General features: G+C 35.3%; 1 protein-coding gene and 1 long non-coding RNA gene across 2 annotated transcripts; one reads left to right on the top strand and one right to left on the bottom strand.

Moving 5' to 3' along the window:
- Positions 1-2021: 2021 nt before the first annotated feature.
- Positions 2022-4997, bottom strand: LOC127841446 (leucine-rich repeat-containing protein 40-like). The gene is made up of 3 exons (XM_052370274.1): positions 4923-4997; positions 2836-3590; positions 2022-2430 (listed from the first exon to the last, which is right to left on the bottom strand). Exons 2-3 carry the CDS (start codon positions 3565-3567, stop codon positions 2191-2193), a joined length of 972 nt encoding a protein of 323 aa, XP_052226234.1. The 5' UTR covers positions 3568-3590; positions 4923-4997; the 3' UTR covers positions 2022-2190.
- Positions 4998-9327: 4330 nt separating this feature from the next.
- LOC127841455 (uncharacterized) lies at positions 9328-20833 on the top strand. The gene is made up of 3 exons (XR_008030993.1): positions 9328-9359; positions 18905-19037; positions 20131-20833. It is a non-coding gene; the product is annotated as an uncharacterized LOC127841455 (long non-coding RNA).
- Positions 20834-21109: the final 276 nt, after the last annotated feature.

Below are 21109 nucleotides of genomic sequence, written 5' to 3'. Positions count from 1 at the left end.
ACCACTAAAGTGGTGGGAGACATTATCTTTATCCATAACTTTTTTAACAGAGTTAGATGGTTGGACCTCCTATTTAACCTTGTTGGATATCATACTAGGTCAACTTAGGTACAACATTAAAATGTTTATGTCAATGTCCCTATGAATGGAAAGCAGGCACACAGCGGACAACCTGTCCTGACCCATTGATGATCTTAGTTTTGTCTTAACAAGTCCTTGGGCACTGATACTCCTTTCACACTCGCATGATGTAACAGGGAACACACATGATATGGACAAAACAGTGTAAATGATGGGGTACAGCTGGGAATCACAATGTGCAACAGAGCCCTGAAGGGTAGTAGGTGGGTTGGTTACACCTTTCCACCTAGCCTGCCATATAAAGTGCAACTCAGCAGGGAGGGACTGAGGGGAAGGGAGATCATCAATGAACCATTCAAGGTCACTAGCACTGACAGGAGAGGCGCACATTTGTTCAGGTATAAACTTCAATCCCATGGCTGCCTTAGTCTGCAAATCACTGAATCAGGTGTCCATTTCGTTCACAATAGTGTTAACAAGGGGAGCCGTTAGATTTCTGTGTAGTTTAATTCGGATGTTGCTGCCTCGATGTTCTCACGCTTTGAGAAAATGATTTAGTTTCATATAGCAAAGTAATTCTTCATTTTTGAGTCTTTTTTAATTTTAAAAAGTATGGATGAACATCATAGCAGTAAGCCCGATTTGTAAAAAAATAAAAAATAAAAAATTGCCATTCATTAAGTGTGCAGTTGAATTTCACTGGCAATAACTTGTTACTCAAAAGTATTATCACTCTAAAGAGCTAATACCAATTAAATTCATCAAAGAAATTACCGAAAAAATACTTATGATTGTCCATTGCGTTCGTCTAAACTCTTTAATTGCTACAAATTGAAATATTGTTTTTCACAAGTCTCATGCGGCAGCCATTTGTAAACATTTATCTATAGCTAAATGTATGGATGAATTTCATTAGTTGAATGTATCTTCTTCAGCCAATCAAATAGCGCAGTTTATTACTTACAGTCAATGAAGCGTGCACTTTAGCTGACGAAGGTTAGATCGTCTGTACACATGCCTGGGGGCTAATCACACAAATCGACAGCTGATTATGGCTTAATTAGGGACATATGACAGGAAATACACAAGTGGATTGAAACTGTAAGGGGCTCATTTTTATTAAAAATCGTGTCTAGCCAGCCAGCTGGGGGGGCTTTAGCCCCCTAGACCCCCACCTAAATACGACTCTGATAACATGCCCCATCACCCATCTTACAAACTAAGTAAATAATTTCAGTGCTCCCACAGTTGGATATCATCAAGAACTTAGAATTTATGGGAAAGATATTTGGAATGTTTCGAATAACATCGATACATCATACCCACCGATACGCAGTATTCGAAGTATATAGGAAAATAATCAGGTTGAAACAGTTTTTATGTAAAACAGAGGAGTACATGCCTTTAGGTATTTATCCCATGCAGGACCGTACTTACTGTACTTTACGCAAAAATCAGGGCATATAGTGTCCCATTGTTAGACGGTGTATTAGCACATTTGGATGTCTTCTTAAGGGGTGTTTAGTATGGGTATTATGGTACTTAAAATAAATATTGTTCCAATTGAATTTCTTGTAACAAACCCCAGTGAAATCGACCTTTCACCTAAAAATCCGTAGGCGCCTTTCTTTCATCCCAAGCAATCATAAAACCAATTTGCATGATCATAGGTCAATGTGTTCTCAAGATATCATAATTAAATGAAATCATCTACCAGCAGACTAAACGACCGTAAGTCCATCTCACCACCTGACAGGCACAAAGCCATATACCCCCTTCAGCAAAGTGGAGCATATTTATCTCAAACACTGATACACCAAAGCTAAAGCATCTTGCTTTAGGTATACTTCTATTAACTGATTTTTGTGAGAAAAAGTTTAAGTTGCTTTTGAATCAGAGTGCCTTTTATTGAAGAAGCGATGCTTTATATAAAATACGTCATGTTTTACATATTTAATACTTTGAACTGAGAGATTCTTATAACAAACAGACAGAAATCATGTACTACAAACTACATTTTCTGGATCAGACTTGCACCATTCACATAACCGATTAATACATCAAGTTTTGTGTTTAAAAATTATTTCTTGTCCCCAGAGATATCTTCCATCAGCAACTTGTAAGTACACTGGTTGGATGTTCAGTATATTTCTCCTCCTCCTCCTCCTTCTGCTCACATGCATCACTTGTCTCCCCTGACTGACTATTTACTTCCCCTGACTCCTCACTTGTCTCCCCTGACTCCTCACTGCTCTCTTCCTCCTCAGATTGGTCTCCATGGCAACCTGCTGACAGCTCCTCATCAAGCCCATCCAGGCCAGTCTTCCCCACTAGTATATAGTCCAGACCCTGAAATATTGATTGCCAACAAGAATTGAGAACAAGTAAATACTTCCATACTCTTAGCAACCATACATAACACAGTTTAACGGATCATGTAATTGATACTGTTAGAAGCTATTTATGTTTTTGAATGTAAGTTTAAATAGCAAGTTTTACCTATTAGAAAAAACATGGCGATGTGTTTGCATAAAGAAGCAGTCTTATTTTTGTTTTAAAAGGATAGATTGTGGACCTTAACCATTTATAGAGTGACATTTCCATTTTAATGCACAAATGCACTTACATTAAATAAATTATAATCTCAGAGTGTAAATAAACCCATATTTTGTTTGTTTGTTGAGACGCAGGAGATTTTTTAAACAAAAGCATTTAATAACAAACTGTTCAGCATACATAATTTTGATTCAATACCTTCCAATGAGTCGGTTTTTCTTTAATAGGGTTGTCTCGCAAGTCAAGTTTGTTGAGATTTGCTAGCGCTAATACTGAGTCATCACACATGCTACTTATTTCATTAGAGCGGATAAGCAGTGTGAGCAATCCCCCAAGTTTAGTCACACACTCAGGCACTGATTGAAAACTATTTTCACTCAAATCGAGATAAACAAGAGATCTTAAATTGCAGAAATCATCTGGTAGTGAGTCCAGCTGATTGTTCGCAAAGCAGCACCACCTTAAGTTCACTAGGTTGCTAAAGTCACAAGGTACGGTTGTTATCCTGTTTCCACGTACACTAACAGTTTCCAGATTTACTAGATGTCCAATCTCTGAGGGTATGCTCACTAGCTGACATTCTGCTAGCCACAGGTTTGTTAAACCTTGCAGAAGAAACAAATCTGGGGTAAGGTAATTTAACGGGTTGCTGCATATACTAAAAAACTTAAGATTGCACAATTGACTCAAACCGGATGGTAGCATAGTCAAACTATTGCTATCTAATGTGAGTTCCTCAAGCGTTACAAGATTTGTTATTTCTGATGGGGGCATGACAAGTTTGTTGTTGTTCAGCATCAACTTTCTGATCTTGTCCAATCTGTGTATGTTGCTGGGGAGAATGGTCATGTTTCTGTTGCTCAGATTGAGCACCTCCAAGTTGTTCTCTACAGCTTTGTTCAGCAGCTTCTCTATCTCAAGTAGATCCATACTGGCTCCCTCATCTCATTGATCTAAATATAATAGGAGAATAACTTTATTGTCAATATATAAATACAAACTGATACACAATAGGAATAAGATAATCCAATACAGAATTAAAGAACAATTGACCATAACATCACTGAGTGTAAACTTATGATTTGATTTTTGATATTTATGATGTCACAGTAAACAAGTTCTTACAATCCTAATGCAAATGTCCCGCCTTTTTCTTAAATCTTAAAACAATTATGAAAATATAAAGAAAATTGATTACTTGCAGGGTAAGATAGTCAGGATAAAACATTAACAATTGTCAGATTATCTGGGAAAACCATTATGTAGGTCTGCATGAGAAAAAAAATTAATAAGAAAGATACATGGATTAAGATGAAGATATAGATAAGGTAACGCAAAATTTTAGGGCACAAGTCCAATTGGAAAAGTGAATTTATAAGAAAATGTAAAATCTGATCATAGTACTATCATTTTTGTGGCAAATATTTTTTTAATGAAATAAATATAATTAGATCTAGCATATGAACAACAAATGTCAAGTGTGAAATGCACATAGATATATTATTAAGACAGATAGCTATATCTAGATTTACAGTAAAGGCTAGGCTTCCATAAATGACCTTAAATGAGTTAATGTATTCAAATTCAGTGAGCAGTCCTTTGATTGGGTGTGTAATTCTGAACAGTATAATTCCTTAAGCTAATGGCCAATAAACACATAGAAAACTATCTTACATGATAAAAACATGTCTTTATAATTTTCATTGAGAGGTCGTGAAAATAACAAAACACCTAATGGTTTATAACCTTTGCAAAATAGTGAGAAAACGATAGTTCACTTAGCAAATTGTACAGGATTTATTTGATTATCTTTGTTCCGACTTTCCAAGGTGCCTCGCAAACAAAATGCTGATGAAAAGAAAGAGCACAGTAGTGATTACTTTAGTTTATACCAATGGCATTATCCCAGCATCTATCATGGGATGTTTAAAGTTTGTTTGAAATAAAGATCTGTTCGGATTTAGGAGTATCCATGCACTCAATTCTCTGTATGATCTTACACTGAAATGTCCTCTATATAAAAGTAATGTTGAGTTTGATTTCTTTTAAACTGCATGTCAATATATAAATGCATAATATATATCATTTGGTGTCACACAACTTGATTGTCATTAAACATTCAATTAATTTCAATGATTGTTAAGTGCATTACGTCGCGGAAACATATCATACTACTAAATTGTTTGAATATATCAGCCCAAGTTTTGTTTAAATTGTCAAATGAGGTAGAGAAAGATATATGTATTAAGAAATCGTTCAATTTTTGCTATAGGAACAGCACAAACCTTCACATTAAAGTTAAACATTTCACGATATGCCTTCTTAGTTACTAGACGCCACTTATAGCCAGTAGGTTACACAGCACTAAAGTTTAATAATAATAAGAACAAGAAATATCTTTAAAAAAGATAAACGGCGTTGATAGTTCAATGAATGAGATCAATGATAGCGAATGTCTTTTTCTGTGCAGTTCTTAGCTGCATCACACTCAGTAAGGGATGTTACGCGGAGTTTTCGCGGCTTATTTTACATTATAACATATTGCTGGTCATAAACCTTTAGATACAAAACAGAAAACCAAAAGAAGAATGGAAGTTAAACTAAAACATATGAGTCAACCGGCATCACGCGAAGTATCCGTATTTATAGGCGCGTTCTTCGAACAAACCTGTTTTAGTGGTTTGTCGGACATTGCTATATGATTCGATTATTAACAGTTTCAAGAATCATCGCGCACATGCTTAATACATAAGTCAATATGGTGGAATAATTATTGTTAAATTAATCTAAAATAATATTTATCATTGTATTGTTGAAAACACATTAATAATCTATTATTATTGACATATCTTAATTATATTGCTGAATATCTTCATTTAACATATTTCTATTCTAAAGAAAATTCCAGGTCACCTAGTTCACGGATAGAGTCTTTATTATATAACGATTATTTTACTGGCTGCGAACTCCGGTGATGAACTGTATATAAACTCTGACTTTCACACACTGGCCGCGAATTGACCCGAAACCTCGCGGGTTGAAATGCAATGCATTAAAGTGAGGCCTCGCTTCCACTGCTCTTTATACTTTTACATGTTAACATGTTGACATGAATATGGAAGTAAGTACAAATATGAGAACATAGCCTTTAGTATAAACGCTTTTGCGTTGGTAATTCTCTGAAAATAAAAGGTGCACGCACAAACTGTATTTATGTCGAGAATTGATTGTAAAACTGTTCTATCTATTGAACCTTTTCATTAGAGATAAAATTGTTTCATGCAGTATCACAGTGTTACAAAGACGCGGATATGTTTCCAATGTTTTGGTGTTATACTCAAATCAGCCAATCGAATAAATGAAGTGTATTCATTCGTACCTAGCCGCGGGAAATTTTATTTGAATATTATTGGACACTTACAAAAGTCAGGTCAGGTGAAAAGCTGGCTTAATACAGCACGCCGAATAATATATATAATATATCTTTAGTGCCTCCATTTTCTGAAGATGTACATGATACAAACAAACGAAACAAACATAGCACAAATACAAAAGACAGTCAATGTAAATACGTACAGATCAAACTTATATATATATATATACATATATGTAGCATGATCAAAGTCTGTAGAGACGGTAGTGAACTGGCGTTTTTAACAATATCATATAAATTATTAAATTGAAAAATGTTTTTTTCTATATTACGGAATACATTTGGCCTGAGCGGTCCAATATATGCAATATTTTAATGTTTATTTAGTTGATATCTTACACAATTATATTAATAAATTTTAAACAAATGGTATTTCATTTTTAAGTGGGCGTTTTGAGTGATCGAGTAGGTAATAAGCAGTCTCGGATTACCCATAAGGCAGAGAGGGCAACTTATTTACTTACTTTACCTAACAAAGCCAATTATTTTATATCCATGTAATGATTCGAGTAAAGGCTTGACATTGACTATTGGAGGTGCCAAACGCAAACCATATCCATACAATATGTCTGTTTTTGTTTATTATTTATAAGTAATATATAAAAGACATGTGAACACCAACTCCTCATCACCCAATATGTTGAAGTAAATCATGCCAATTCAACTTCCAAGAACGGACTCTGAAACAAGATTATAATAAATGTGTTTTTAATAGCAAACAATCAAACTCCATAAAAGCTTTCTTTTAAAGTTAGAGAGTTTAGTTCAAAGTATATGGCAACGAAGATTTTCAATGTTGCCATACTTTGTGCATATTATATTGAATGACGGCGGCCAATCCATTGCTAACTGAATATTTATGACAACAATATCGTGGACAAATAGTTTAACAAGTATTTAACATTAAACAAATATGTATGGAATGTTAAATATATTGTAAAATATCGAACGATCGTCATTTTAAATTGCGATTGCGTGTTTTGTATGCATTTTTGTTATAAGCATAATCTTATATGTACCAATTCCTGAACATAGGCACCAATAAATATGACGTATTTGGTAACGTCTTTAAGACACGTTTTATTTTACCGATATTCTATTTATAACAGGCCATACTATGAGTTATAGCTCAACCTGTTACCATCTATGGCGACACAACATTTTCTTTTAGTTTTAAGAAAGAAACGACCCATTTTATGATATGCAATTAAGGCAATATGTATAAAAATTACTTAATTTTAATCTAAATTTTCGTCTTTAAATACCAAGACACGCCGCGCGTATTCGTGAGTAAACTCAACTGTCATATTTTTACCGATCATTTAATTTATCAATTTATTAAATTTAAATTTATTTAATTAACATGGGTTCCCGGCATGGGTAAGTTATTGTTAATTTTTTTATGAGATATATTATCAACAAACACTTTGATTAACAAACGTTCATGCGTTACTTAAGCGTTTTCAAGCTGAACCCAGCAAACATGCACATATGGGTCCCATATGGGCTGTTTCTGGGCAAACCCATATGGGTAAGCCCATATGGGAGTCATTTGGGACCAATATGGGCTAGCCCATCAGGAAAAATATGTAAACTTGTATTTGTTTGATTAAAAACTCATTTCTTAAAACGTATGTAGGACTAACTTGATCTAAACTGCTAATATTTTACCAAAAAATAGAAAATCAATGCATAAGCAAATAATATGCAGCACATATGGGTCCCATACGGGTCCCATATGGGAGTCATTTGGGACATATATGGGCTTGCCCATGTGGGAATGCCGATAAGGGTCCCATATTATTGCGCTATCACGAAAAAGATGTAAACTTGTATTTATTTGATTAAAAACACATTTCTTAAAATGTATGCTGGACGCACTTAATCTAAACTGCTAATATTTTACCCAAAAATAGAAAATCAATGCATAAGCAAATAATATGCAGTCCATATAGGTCCTATATGGGTCCCATTTGGGCCGCCTAACAAAGGACAAAATCAGCAACCGGGCTGTTTCTGGGCAAAGCCATTTGGGTAAGCCCATATAGGAGTCATTTGGGACCTATATGGGTTAGCCCATATGGGAATGCCCTTAAGGGTCCCATATAGGTCCCATATTATTGCGCTATCACGAAAAAGATGTAAACTTGTATTTATTTGATTAAAAACACATTTCTTAAAATGTATGCTGGACTTACTTGATCTAAACTGCTAATATTTTACCCAAAAATAGAAAATCAATGCATAAGCAAATAATATGCAGCCCATATAGGTCCCATACGGGACCCATTTGGGCCGCCCAACAAAGGACAATATCAGCTACCGGGCTATTTCTGGGCAAACCCATATTGGTTAGCCCATATGGAAGTCATTTGGGACCTATATGGGCTGGCCCATGTGGGAATGTCGATAAGGGTCCCATATAGGTCCCATATTACTGCGCTATCAGGAAAAAGATATAAACTTGTATTTATTTGATTAAAATCTAATTTCTTAAAACGTATGTATGACAAACTTGATCTAAACTGCTAATATTTTACCCAAAAATATAAAATCAATGCATAAGCAAATAATATGCAGCCCATATGGGTCCCATATGGGTCCCATACGGGTCCCATTTGGGTCGCCCAACAAAGGACAAAATCAGCTATCGGGCGCACATTTTTTTAACACTCTGTTTTTGATATGGCTTTGTTTTAAATAATGTATATACTATGATTAATATGAAGTTATTTTCAAGAGATAATTTTAATTTAAATAATCGCTTAGAAAAATTAAGTATTTTAATAATATGCGCATGCGCAGATGTTAATTCCGCCTTGCGGTTACAGTACACTAAATAACCGTTTCATGAGCTGTACTCTCTAAAAAAATACCATAGTTGACAGGAAGGCATGTTTTACACTTTTATCTAGTATTCGGGTGTTATCTTTCAGAGATAATGGTAGTGCATGAATAGGTGTTCACTACTGAATCCCTGAAATATGATAAACTTGAAGACTATAGTAAACCATCGCACTGAAAAAGGTTACACTCCACTAAGAAACGGCCAAAAAAAGTTGCAAAAACAGTCGATTTTGATTTGTGTCAAGTTCTTTCTTGCATTGTACATGAAATATCTTCCGCTTAGAATGGCCTTAAAGAAAAGGTATGGTTATCGGGGTCGCTATGTGCAACATGTTGCATTTATTTTGGCCTAAAGTTGTCGCTTTCACATTGAATTATATAGGGAAACTATTTAGTGTATTCTGACCTAGCGAAAACATTCAAAACAAAAACACTCGAAACGGTAATTTGTTAAATTGTGATATTATACACGTAATTATATATTTCTTTTGAATTCAGATATATATTGCTGATCATGCATTATTTATTTATCTGTTACTTCAATGAATGCTTGTGTCTTTAATAATTTGAATTGCAAATTATTAGATTTTTTTATTCGCTTTGCCTTTTTTCATGTATTTTCGCGACGTAAGTCGTTACGTTCGTTTGTGACCATAGATCAATCTCTTAGTTTAACTGCTTAATTCAACTTGATTCTGCCTGAAATTCAATACAAACCGTTTATAGCAGACAGGCGCAATCCTGAAAAAATGGAACACTAAATTAGTAATTATGCTTTTGGGTGATGTGTAGCCCCAAAGCGGTGACGTATGCTTAAAATAGCCGAAAGAACATTCAATTTTAATTCTATTTTTAACAACTTTTTACCAGCAGAAAGTAACTTATTAGATCAATACAAACGTTTTAACCATTTAGAAGAGACCTACTTTGTGAGTGATACCGGAAAACGTTGAAAATCAACGATATATTTTTGGTGACCCGAGTCACTTTCACTTTCCCGAGTAAACAGCGATGTAGATAAACTGATTGTTTGTAAACACGATTGACTTGGAGGACACTGTATTTTGAGCTCAAAACAAGTTGTATTGCTCATATTTTTATGGTAATGTCCAATAGCATATATCAACCCACGCAAAAGACGTCGGACCGCGGACATTTCCGATAAAATTTGCTCTGGTCTGGGATAATTCCCGAAACTGTCGGACCTCGTGTCAGAAAAAATATATTATGAAATTAATATGCTAAAAAATGCGAACTAGTTCATGTTTGTTTTACTTTGATAGATTATTTAAATTTGAAATTTAAACTAATTTTACCAACCAGTCGAACTTGCTATCTTTGCTGGTGATGCAGGGTTTTCACTGACACCCCAAAAAGTTGTCGCCACTTTTTTGAGATGAGAATCCTTCGGTTAAGCTGACCTTATCTTTAATTACAATCATTTAAAAAAACAACTTACAACTAAATACTGTCACTGACTATGTTACAACTTTAATAACTATAATTTCCTATAATTACCCAAATTACAACAAGTAACTATGATAAGTCTCAATTCGCTTTATTTGTATATCAATAAGATAAACATCACAGGTGACCAAAATAATCAAATAATGTTAAGTTGAGACAAGCTAAACGTTTAATTGACTTCAACCCAAGAGTTGGCATGGACTAGAAAGGAGTCCTTGGACACCATGGAGTGGTCCGCTGCAACAGCAATGGTCTTTTTTTCTCCTCCAGACATGTGATGAGCATGAACTTCTGATCACAAACACTATCTTGCCCCTTCACACCCGTTACCGAACGTCATGGATGTATCCTCGCTCAAACCACCAGTATCTTATTGACTATGTTATCTTGAGAAAGAGTTACAGGCGGGATGATCATTGCCAAGTTAAAGACTGCCAGCTGCAAACTTTCCTTTGTAAAATGCTCTGGAAGCGCGTTGGATTGGGCATTACTCAAAAAACTGATTTATGCTACAACCACAGACACCCTTGGGGCAAGAAACACAATGACTGGTTTGATGAGAGGACATTAAACAGTTATTGGATGAGAAACACCACCTCCACAAAGCCTACATCAGAAACCCAAAGTCCGTAGCCAGGAATGATGCCTTCAACAAAATAAGCATAAACTTTGTCAGATACAAGATGTTTTGATCAGAAAAAAAGCAGGCCTCGACACTAACGGTGGTCCGGGGACCCGAGGCCCCCAGATTTTGGCGAGGACCACCAGTTCTTTCAAGCTGGGTGGTCCTCCGGGAACCCTAAATTTATAGAACCACTTTGTCTTGATTGACCATTTGAATTTTTAAAAGTGCCTCCAATTTTTAAAAGAGCGGCGTATAAAAAAAATCGGTAAAATCTTATCCGAAAATGTACTGCGAATCGAAAGCACGCGACTGAGCATTAGCGGCCAGCGTCTGTCAGTTGTAAATATTGATTTTCGACGATGTAAGCGACGTACAGTGCAGAGAGTATATTGGAATCACTGAAGCGTGTAAGTGTTACAAACGGTGTTTTTACTGCTATTGTCAAGTTTTATGGGGGTTATTATCGGATTATCGGATTATTAATGGCTCCTTTATGATATTGAGCCCCCCAAAAAGTAACACTGGGACAAACTGTCACGACGATCAGTAATTATAATAATTATTAGGGCCGCTATTTCTTTAATCAAAACCATAGGCGATCGGGCTGGCAAAAGCATTAATTTTTCCACAAAACACATGCCGGTATACACTTTTTTCTACAGGTATTATTGAGCATTTCTGTTTAATAGTTCCATTATTATAATGACCTTGGAAGGATATAATTTGATTAAGATACCAACAATTTCTGAAATAAAAAGTATATCGTTCACTTGGTGTACTATATTTCGGATATGTTAAAATTCGGACATTTAAAGATAGTGACATGTATGTGTTTGTTTGTTGTTGATAGTTTGTAATAAAAATATGCTTTATGCTATTTCAGGCAACTAGAATAGATGGTGGTAATTATTTCTTAAAAGTTTATAATAAGAACTTCCAAAACGCTAAGTTCTGGCGGCAAAGGGCAATGCTGAAGATGATAATGCTGAAGATGATTATGACAAAGATGAGGATGCTGATGGTATTGATGAAATGCATGATATCAAAAGTTTACAAGACAAGGTTATGAGCTTTTAATGGGTCTGCTTTAAATGGCAACAGAATTGAATATAGGAAATAAAAATGTGAACTAGTATGCTTCTTGTATTTATTTGCCCTTACGTCGAGAGTAGCTGTGTGTTGAAACAAGAGGGAACCCTAGTTTGGGCGAGGGCCACCAAAAGTTGAAAGTAGGGTTCCCTCCGGGTACCCTGTCAAAAAAGTTAGTGTCAAGGCCTGAAAAAAGCCGTCGAAAGCTATGCCGATAGGAACAATTATAAGAAATGTTACGACACGTTAAAAGATGTGTACATACCCACTATGTTTTCTATCCAGCTTGCAAAGACACGCGCATGGGATAAACACTTAATGACCCTTTGTTATTGAATGTAGGGCCTTTTCCGCCCTATGCCACGGGTCCGAAATTCGGCCCCATTCCCAATGCAAATCTGGTTGTTTTTTCCCAATTGAAAAAAAATCCCAATTCCAAATTATTTTTTTTAAACCTTTAAATATATAAGTTAACCTGATCCAGTGTAGAAAATAGAACAAGGGCTGTTTGTAAAACATGCATTCCCCCATATGGGCTGTCAGTTGTAGATCCAGCCATTGTGTGAATACGTTTTTTGTCACTGTGACCTTGACCTTTTACCTAGTGACCTGAAAATCAATAGGGATCATCTGTCAGTCATGATTAATGTACCTATGAAGTTTCATGATCCTAGGCCTAGGTATTCTTGAGTTATAACCCGGAAACTATTTTACTGTTTCGAGTCACTGTGACCTTGACCTTTGACCTAGTGACCTAAAAATCAATAGGAATCATCTGCCAGTCATGATCAATGTACCTATGAAGTTTCGTGATCCTAGGCCTAAGCATTCTTGAGTTATCATCCGGAAACCATTTTACTGTTTCGAGTCACTGTGACCTTGACATTGTGACCTGAAAATCAATAGGGGCCATCTGCGAGTCATGACCAATGTACCTATGAAGTATCATGATCCTAGGCCTTATTATTCTTGAGTTATCATCAGGAAACCATTTTACTGTTACGCGTCACCGTGACCTTGACCGTTGAACTAGTGACCTGAAAATCAATAGGGGTCATCTGCCAGTCATGATCAATGTTCCTATGAAGTTTCATGATCCTAGGCGTAAGCATTTTTGAGTTATCATGCGGAAACCACTTTACTGTTTTGAGTCACTGTGACCTTGACCTTTGACCTAGTGACCTAAAAAGTAATAGGGGTCATATGTCAGTCATGATCAATGTACCTATGAAGTTTCATGATCGTAGGCGTAAGCATTCTTGAGTTATCATCCGGAAACCATTTTACTGTTTCGAGTCACTGTGACCTTGACCTTTGACCTAGTGACCTGAAAATCAATAGGGGTCATCTGTCAGTCATGATCAATGTACCTATGAAATTTCATGATCCTAGGCGTAAGCATTCTTAAATTATCATCCGGAAACCATTTTACTGTTTTGAGTCACTGTGACATTGACCCTTGACCTTTGACCTAGTGACCTGAAAATCAACAGGGCTCATCTGCCAGTCATGATCAATGTACCTATGAAGTTTCATGATCCTAGGCCTAAGCGTTCTTGAGTTATCATCCGGAAACCATCTAGTGAACGGATCGACCGACTGACCGACCGACCGACCGACATGTGCAAAACAATATACCCCCTCTTCTTCGAAGGGGGCATTCCGGAAACCATCTGTTGGACGGACCAACCGACCGACCGACATGTGCAAAACAATATACCCCTTCTTCTTCGAACGGGGGCATAAAAATATTGCATAATTAAATTATCTGTTGCCTTGAATTTGTTATAAAAACAGTAAAATATGTATAATTGATTATTTAAGACTTTCCTTCTTTTCTCCAAAAACGGTGTTTCGCGCGTTTTTTTTCACCTCAAAAAAGGCCAGGCACTTTCCCCAAAATCAGATAAAAAAAAACACCTGCACTTATTATCACACATGTACATAATATTTTGTAAACTTTTAATAATATGTTATCAAAATAGTCGTTATTTACCAGTTAACGGCTTCTTTGAAATATAAAAAAAACTATTTACATGCGATTATTTTCCCCAATTATTTGCGATTATTTTTTACCCCAAAATGGGTTTTTTCACGACGCGAAATTCCCAAATTTCCAGTATGGCGTTTTCCCAAAATGGAGCGGAAAAGGCCTGGATATATAACAGAAACTCGTGTTTTTGGAACAGTATGGGTTAAAAGAAATGTTTTCTGGAAATGTTAAGTATTACAGACCAACAAACAGACACATAATCTAAGTGATTTTAGTTGCCCCACACCTATTCCAAGTGGGTATATATGAATTGCCTTTTGAGGAAAACTATGTACAACAAGCAAATTCGTTGAATTGATATTCCCCTCCAATATGCTTCTGGACACAAAAGTGTTATATTAGACACTCAATGAAGCATTTTTTCAAGATACAAAGGGCCATAACTCCGTTATTAACAGATGGTGTACAATGCCATATGGCGTGCCTCATCCTCTTATTGATATACAATATATATATACTCCTACCAAGTTTCAATGAAATCCGCCAAAGCATTTCCAAAATATGGCTCCGGACACAACTAAAGCATTTTTTCAATATACAAAGGGCCATAACTCCGTTATTAAGAGATGGTTTACAATGCGATTTGGCGTGCACCATTCTCTTATCTATATATATACTCATACCAAGTTGCAATGAAATCCGCCAAAGCACTTCCAAGATATGGCTCCGGACGGACGGACGGAAAGACGGACGGACGGACAACGCCAAAACAATATCCCTCCGCCTATGGCGGGGGGATAATTATATGAATTAATACATTGCTATTAGGTGTTTCAATTTTCTTCTACTACAATTTTGCATTCTATTTAAATTAGGTAATTGCACAACATTTTAGAACTACCAATTATAAAAACCTGTTAAATTGATATTGATAAACAAACAAAAATTCCATAAAACTTAAATAATTTGCCTTCAGTGATTTTGGCATGAATTTTCAAGCTTTAAATATTCATATAGTACACTATAATCAAATTCAATAGCATTGGTTATGTTTCAAGCCATCAGTTACCTGCATGTATGTTGAGTATTGGCTCCTTAGCAAGTATTAAACAATGTGTTATATCTGTTTCATCTTATATACCGGTCACTACAAAGTTTATTAACAACAGTTATCAAAAAGGTATATAAAAATGATCAATTATGAACAATGACAATTTTGGTGAATAAATCACTTGAATAGGCTTTTGAATTGTCCAAATTATAGTGATCTTATTTTTAAATATACATAATTAAAGGGGTAGAATGATGGTTAATACCTTATTATATTTTGAAAAATAATATTAAATTTAAACAAGGCGGGATTAAATGGTTGCTTGACACATTTGTTTGTATAATGTCTCCATTTTATAAACGCTCATTAAAACATTTGGATACCTAAATAAGAAATTGTCGCTACGGACACTTTTAGTATGAATGGGACAATTGGTAGTAGTAATAATATATAATGAAATGTACATAAATATCCACGATACACATGCACACTATTACTAAGAGGACTTTAGTGAAGTTAAAATTTCATGGAAGTAGGTTGTGTGTAGGCATAAGTTTGACTCCCACTAAAGGCATCTATGTAAAACAAAAAATAAAACATCTTTTTTAGATAAATACCGTTTTGAAAACAAAGAATATGCATTGTCATGGGGAAATACTTGTCATTTGCCCCTTTAAACAGTTTGGATTTTCTGATAAGATCATTCACTCAATTAACAAACTTTGATTCAAAGAGGTGAGGTTTTCTGGAGCCTAAAATCTTCTCGTGCCCACTGATGTCTAAAGATTATGTCCAAACCTTTTGAATCTTTTTATTTTATCATAGAACAATATAACATTTATAAAGGCGTATGTATCACTGCTTAAATTGTTTTAAACAGAAAGGGTCAACGAGGCTAAAGATAAATCACAGACCAGAATGATAATAGACCAGTTTTGGTAGTGCTTTTGTCATTTTGCCATTTAATTATGGCTAGTTAATTCAGACAGTTTAACGAGATATGATCCATTGTTTAAATATGCTTTGTAACTGAATGATCCCAGAGCCCAAATTACAGCAATCATGGCAGAGGCCCATTTGTTATTATGTTGCAAAAAAGTATCACCGCTCCAGGGGATTTGTTTTTAAGTTTAAACATAAGGCATTTTTTTAAATACAAAGATTTTGAGATATTCTTTATAAATCGTAAGGGCTGGAAGGAGGACATACTTTTTAAAATATTTATCCAATACTTAAGCTGCAGTGTAGTTTTCGTTAAAAATCGGGTCCGGTATTCGGCCCCAAATCGGATCCGGTATTCGGCCCCATTCCAACTGGAAAAAAGAGACGTAGCAAGCTCCAAGTGCCATTCTAAGAACCAGTCATATATATTGCACAGTGATTCGTGACGCATTTTTGTGGTTTAATTGCATTTATCCTTCTGATCATCGTAAAACCAGTTCGGGGAACCACACGACCGTTGCTTGTTCCTTGTCAAGATTGTATGCAACAAGAGATGTGTTCGTCAGAAACACAATGCCCCCTACTGCGCCGCTTTGAAATAAAATATCATTTGGCAGGTATAGAAATCATCTCCCTTTAAAGCTTATTACTTCCCTTGGATTTTGTTTTTTGACCTTTAACATTGAAGGATGAGATACACATGCATGCCAAACATCAAGTTGCTATCTTCAATATTGCAAAAGTTATGGCCGATGTTAAAGTTTTCGGACCGACGACTGACAGACAGACAGTTCAACTGCTATATGCCATCCTTCCGCGTGGGGAAGGGGGTCTGTAGACAGTCAAAAATGACCAAGTCAGACATCGCTGACTACCAAGGCCTGTGGTTTATCAAAGAGATCATAGCCACAGTTCATCATGTATCTATGTATAAGTCCACAGGTAAGTAATGAAACCAACCATTCACAAATTAGTACAGAAAAGAAATGATATTATATCAATTAAAACAAACTTTGACAAATCAATCATTTAAGTTATAAATAAACAAAATACACAATCTTAAATTCTTAGTAAGGAAAAATATAATCTGAGATTTATAATTATATAAATTACTTCCCTTGAAAATAATTGTCTCTAACAAATCTCTATTTTTTAGTAGCAAATAATTATAAGCCACTACCGCGACTGTAGATTCACAGGTAACCTTAAAGTACCTAAGATACTTGTATGCCCAAAAGTGTCATTGTGTGCTTGTCTTGACCATAAAATGTCATTTTGATTATGTTTTAGTTGTATGGTTTCATATTATATATATATATATATATATATATATATATATATATATATATATATATATATATATAATTAACTCCCTTTAAAGCTTATAACTTCCCTTGGATTTGTATTTTTGACCTTAGACCTTGAAGGATGACCTTGACCTTTTACCACGATGTGTTTGTCAGAAACACAATACCCCCTACTGCGCCGCTTTGATTTATTTTTTAGAAATATATAATTTGGCAGGTCAGATAATTATCTCCATTAAAGCTTATTACTTCCCTTGGATTTGTATTTTCGACCCTAGACCTTGAAGGATTATATTGACCTTGAAATTTTACCACTCAAAATGTGCAGCTCCATGAGATACACATGTATGTCAAATATCAAGTTGCTATCTTCAATATTGCAAAAGTTAAAGGTTAAACCAATGTTAAAGGTTTTTTTCGGACGGACTGACATACTGACTGACGGAAAGTTCAACTGCTATATGCCACCCTACCGGGAGCATAAAAATTAGCAGTAGAAGCGGCTGTTTCAACGATTAAATAACTGGTAATGTTAAAAAAAAACTCAAAAAGTTTTCAGCAGTTTTAATTGAAAGTTTTACCCCATTTTTTATAGAACAGTTTTGTTAAGTTGTTATTTTATTGTATTTAATATTGTTCAAAATTGTGCACGTCATTATAATAAAAATAAACTCTTAACAGTGTAGAAGGTATTTTCTATTGTTTGGTTAAAGAAGAATAAGGTCCGGGAAAACCTTATAAGGTCCGGTGAATTTTAAAAAGTTTTCGGACCTCGTGCCGTAAGATTATTTTGTCTTTCGCGTGGGTTGCATATATATATTGTTTTTTGATAACCTTTATAAATAAAATATGGAAAAAATATTAAAAATTCGGTAAATAATTACGGATCGTCACCTTTATAGAGCCTTTAAACTAATGGGAAAATACTGAGCTCAGGCCGGAGATTGAACCCACAACTCCAGAGTGGTAGTCAGACACTTTAACCACGTTGCTAAAGAGCTAGCCCAACAGCAAGGCTGTTGGAAGTGACCTTACTTTTTACTACACTCCTCCCCCTTTTAATAATTCAAGGCCCAGACACGCCCGCTACAGCATGTCTTGCTACCGCATGGCCCTACCAGAAACCATTAAACAGCTCAGACCGACTCCCTCATTCACAGTACCTTTTTACCTCGTCGCCATTAATGTGAAAATACTGAGCTCAGGCCGGGGATTGAACCCACGACCTCCAGAGTGGTAGTCAGACACTTTAACCACGTCGCTAAAGAGCTAGCCCTTCAGCAAGGCTGTTGGAAGTGACCTTATTTCACTACAAAACGTATTACATCAAAGACGTATAATAAAATGTTTTTTTTTTTATAAAGGTCTTTAATTACATGCACTCAAGCCAAGGTTGTTTGCCTGTGTACAAATTTTAATGATTATTTAAACACATATTTGCAGAATATTAAAAAAAGTCTGTGTATTAAGAAATAATTAAATTCGAAATGTTTATTGTACAAATTTATTTCAGAAAATAAAATATTCACCACCGCCTCGCTTTCCAACATCGTCTTTACAAGGAATGTCCAGCAGTGCATGACAGAGGCCGGTCACTCCCATTAAGTCCAGCTGAAGAGCTTCCCAAAGACAGTTCAAAGGACAAAGTAACTAATTTTTGTGCTTGAAACTTTAAACTTAAAATAATTTCAGTTTTGGAATTACTGCTTATAAAATACCTGATAGTTAATTACATAAATAATTGATGTAAACAGATGATCCAACTTTAAAAATATAAAATACACAGTCATTTAGTAATCTATAATAATACATACTTCTACTAATAAAAGAAACAAATTGACGTTGACGGGCATAGTGGTGCAATACGTCTATAATCAGCCCTAGCTGTACAACAGCTGTTGGGACAAATCGGGCCCACCGCTGTTATATCGGCACACATCCGATATAATTATATCCGACCCAGCTGTGATATATATTATTGTCAACATAATTTTAGGTACAGTTTTTTTATGTCTCCCACTATAGTAGTGGGGGACATATTGTTTTTGCCCTGTCTGTTGGTTGGTTGGTCTGTTGGTTGGTTGGTTGGTCTGTTGGTTGGTTTGCGCCAACTTTAACATTTTGCAATAACTTTTGCTATATTGAATATAGCAACTTGATATTTGGCATGCATGTGTATCTCATGGAACTGCACATTTTGAGTGGTGAAAGGTTAAGGTCAAGGTCATCCTTCAAGGTCAGAGGTCAAATATATGTGGCCCAAATCGCTTATTTTATGAATACTTTTGCAATATTGAAGATAGCAACTTGATATCTGGCATGCATGTGTAACTTATGGAGCTGCACATTTTGAGTGGTGTAAGGTCAAGGTCAAGGTCGTCCTTCAAGGTCAGAGGTCAAATATATGTGGCCCAAATCGCTTATTTTATGAATACTTTTGCAATATTGAAGATAGCAACTTGATATTTGGCATGCATGTGTATCTCATGGAGCTGCACATTTTGATTGGTGAAAGGTCAAGGTCATCATTCTAGGTCAAATATATGGGTCAAAATTGCTCATGTAATGTAACTTCTGCAATATTGAAGCTAGCAATTTTATATTTGACATGCATGTGTATCTCATGGAGCTGCACATTTTGAGTGGTGAAGGGTCAAGGTCAAGGTCATCCTTCAAGGTCAAACCTCATATAGGGGGACATTGTGTTTCGCAAACACATCTTGTTTACTCTGTCTTCAGATGCAGTTACACAGATTTTAACTGTGTTGGAAACAATGAGAGATGAGAGCAGGGAAATGAAGCGGATGCTGCAGCGGCTCTTGGCTAGGTCAGCTACTGATGACAAGCCAATGCAACTGCCAGATCAGTCTTCCAATTGGAACATTTGAGCAATTGGATGAGTTTGAAGAGCATCTTGGTGATGAAGCTACGATCCATCTTTTCTAGGACTGCTGCATAGTTCAAGCTTTTTTATCAAATATATTGAGCAATGTTGTAAATGTAATGGACAGTTTTTTCTCCATTGATCCTAAACCATTCCTTTTAAGGCTCATCTTCTAAGAAAAGGCTTTTAAGCATACAATCTTTTTTATCAGGAAATGAAATAGTATATACTTGTATTCCTTTGCAAAAGAAGAAGCAGCATTGCAGTTTTTCAAGGTTATAAAAGACATATATATGATGCGCAATTACGAAAAAAAAAAGAATGTATGAAGATATCAAAGATAATAATATGGACTTGTTCTCGAAAAAGGATTTGCAATTTGTTTGAGTTTTGGATTTTTCTGCAGGGTTTTAATTTGTAGTTTATAAAATATTTTGTTCGTTTTGTTTAGTCTTGCAAGTATGTTTTCTACGAATGTTCTTTGAGTACACGGTGTGTTATTTGTATTGGTTAAAGATTTAATATGCATGGGTATGCTTTTGAGTTATGTGTAGTACATTATGAAAATACTTGAAGGTATTCTGTATATGTAACATATATTTAATAGCAAAATAATAGAAGTCCTTAATTCTATAGTCGTATAACTGGTCGACATAAATAATGTTATAGAAAAACGTCGTTTGAAGTTATGTCTTTATTGTTCCATAAAATAGTTTTACTGTTAGTTTGGGTTTATAGAATATGAGTAACATTACTCCAAGCGGATAGAACATTAGATAGAAACATGTTTTCGTTAGCAACTTCATGTATAAAAGTATTTTTGCTGATGTTACA

This window comes from Dreissena polymorpha, chromosome 8, assembly GCF_020536995.1.
Source record: "Dreissena polymorpha isolate Duluth1 chromosome 8, UMN_Dpol_1.0, whole genome shotgun sequence".
In the NCBI taxonomy this organism is placed as follows: Eukaryota; Metazoa; Mollusca; class Bivalvia; order Myida; family Dreissenidae; genus Dreissena; species Dreissena polymorpha.
Note: the sequence above shows the minus strand (reverse complement) of the source record. Positions and strands in the feature narration are given on the sequence as shown.

Coding starts and splice junctions, on each gene's coding strand:
- LOC127841446 (XM_052370274.1), bottom strand. CDS start 3,567: ATGGATCTACTTGAGATAGAGAAGCTGCTGAACAAAGCTGTAGAGAAC. Junction 2,431..2,835: donor AAAAACCGACTCATTGGAAG/GTATTGAATCAA, acceptor TCAATATTTCAG/GGTCTGGACTATATACTAGT.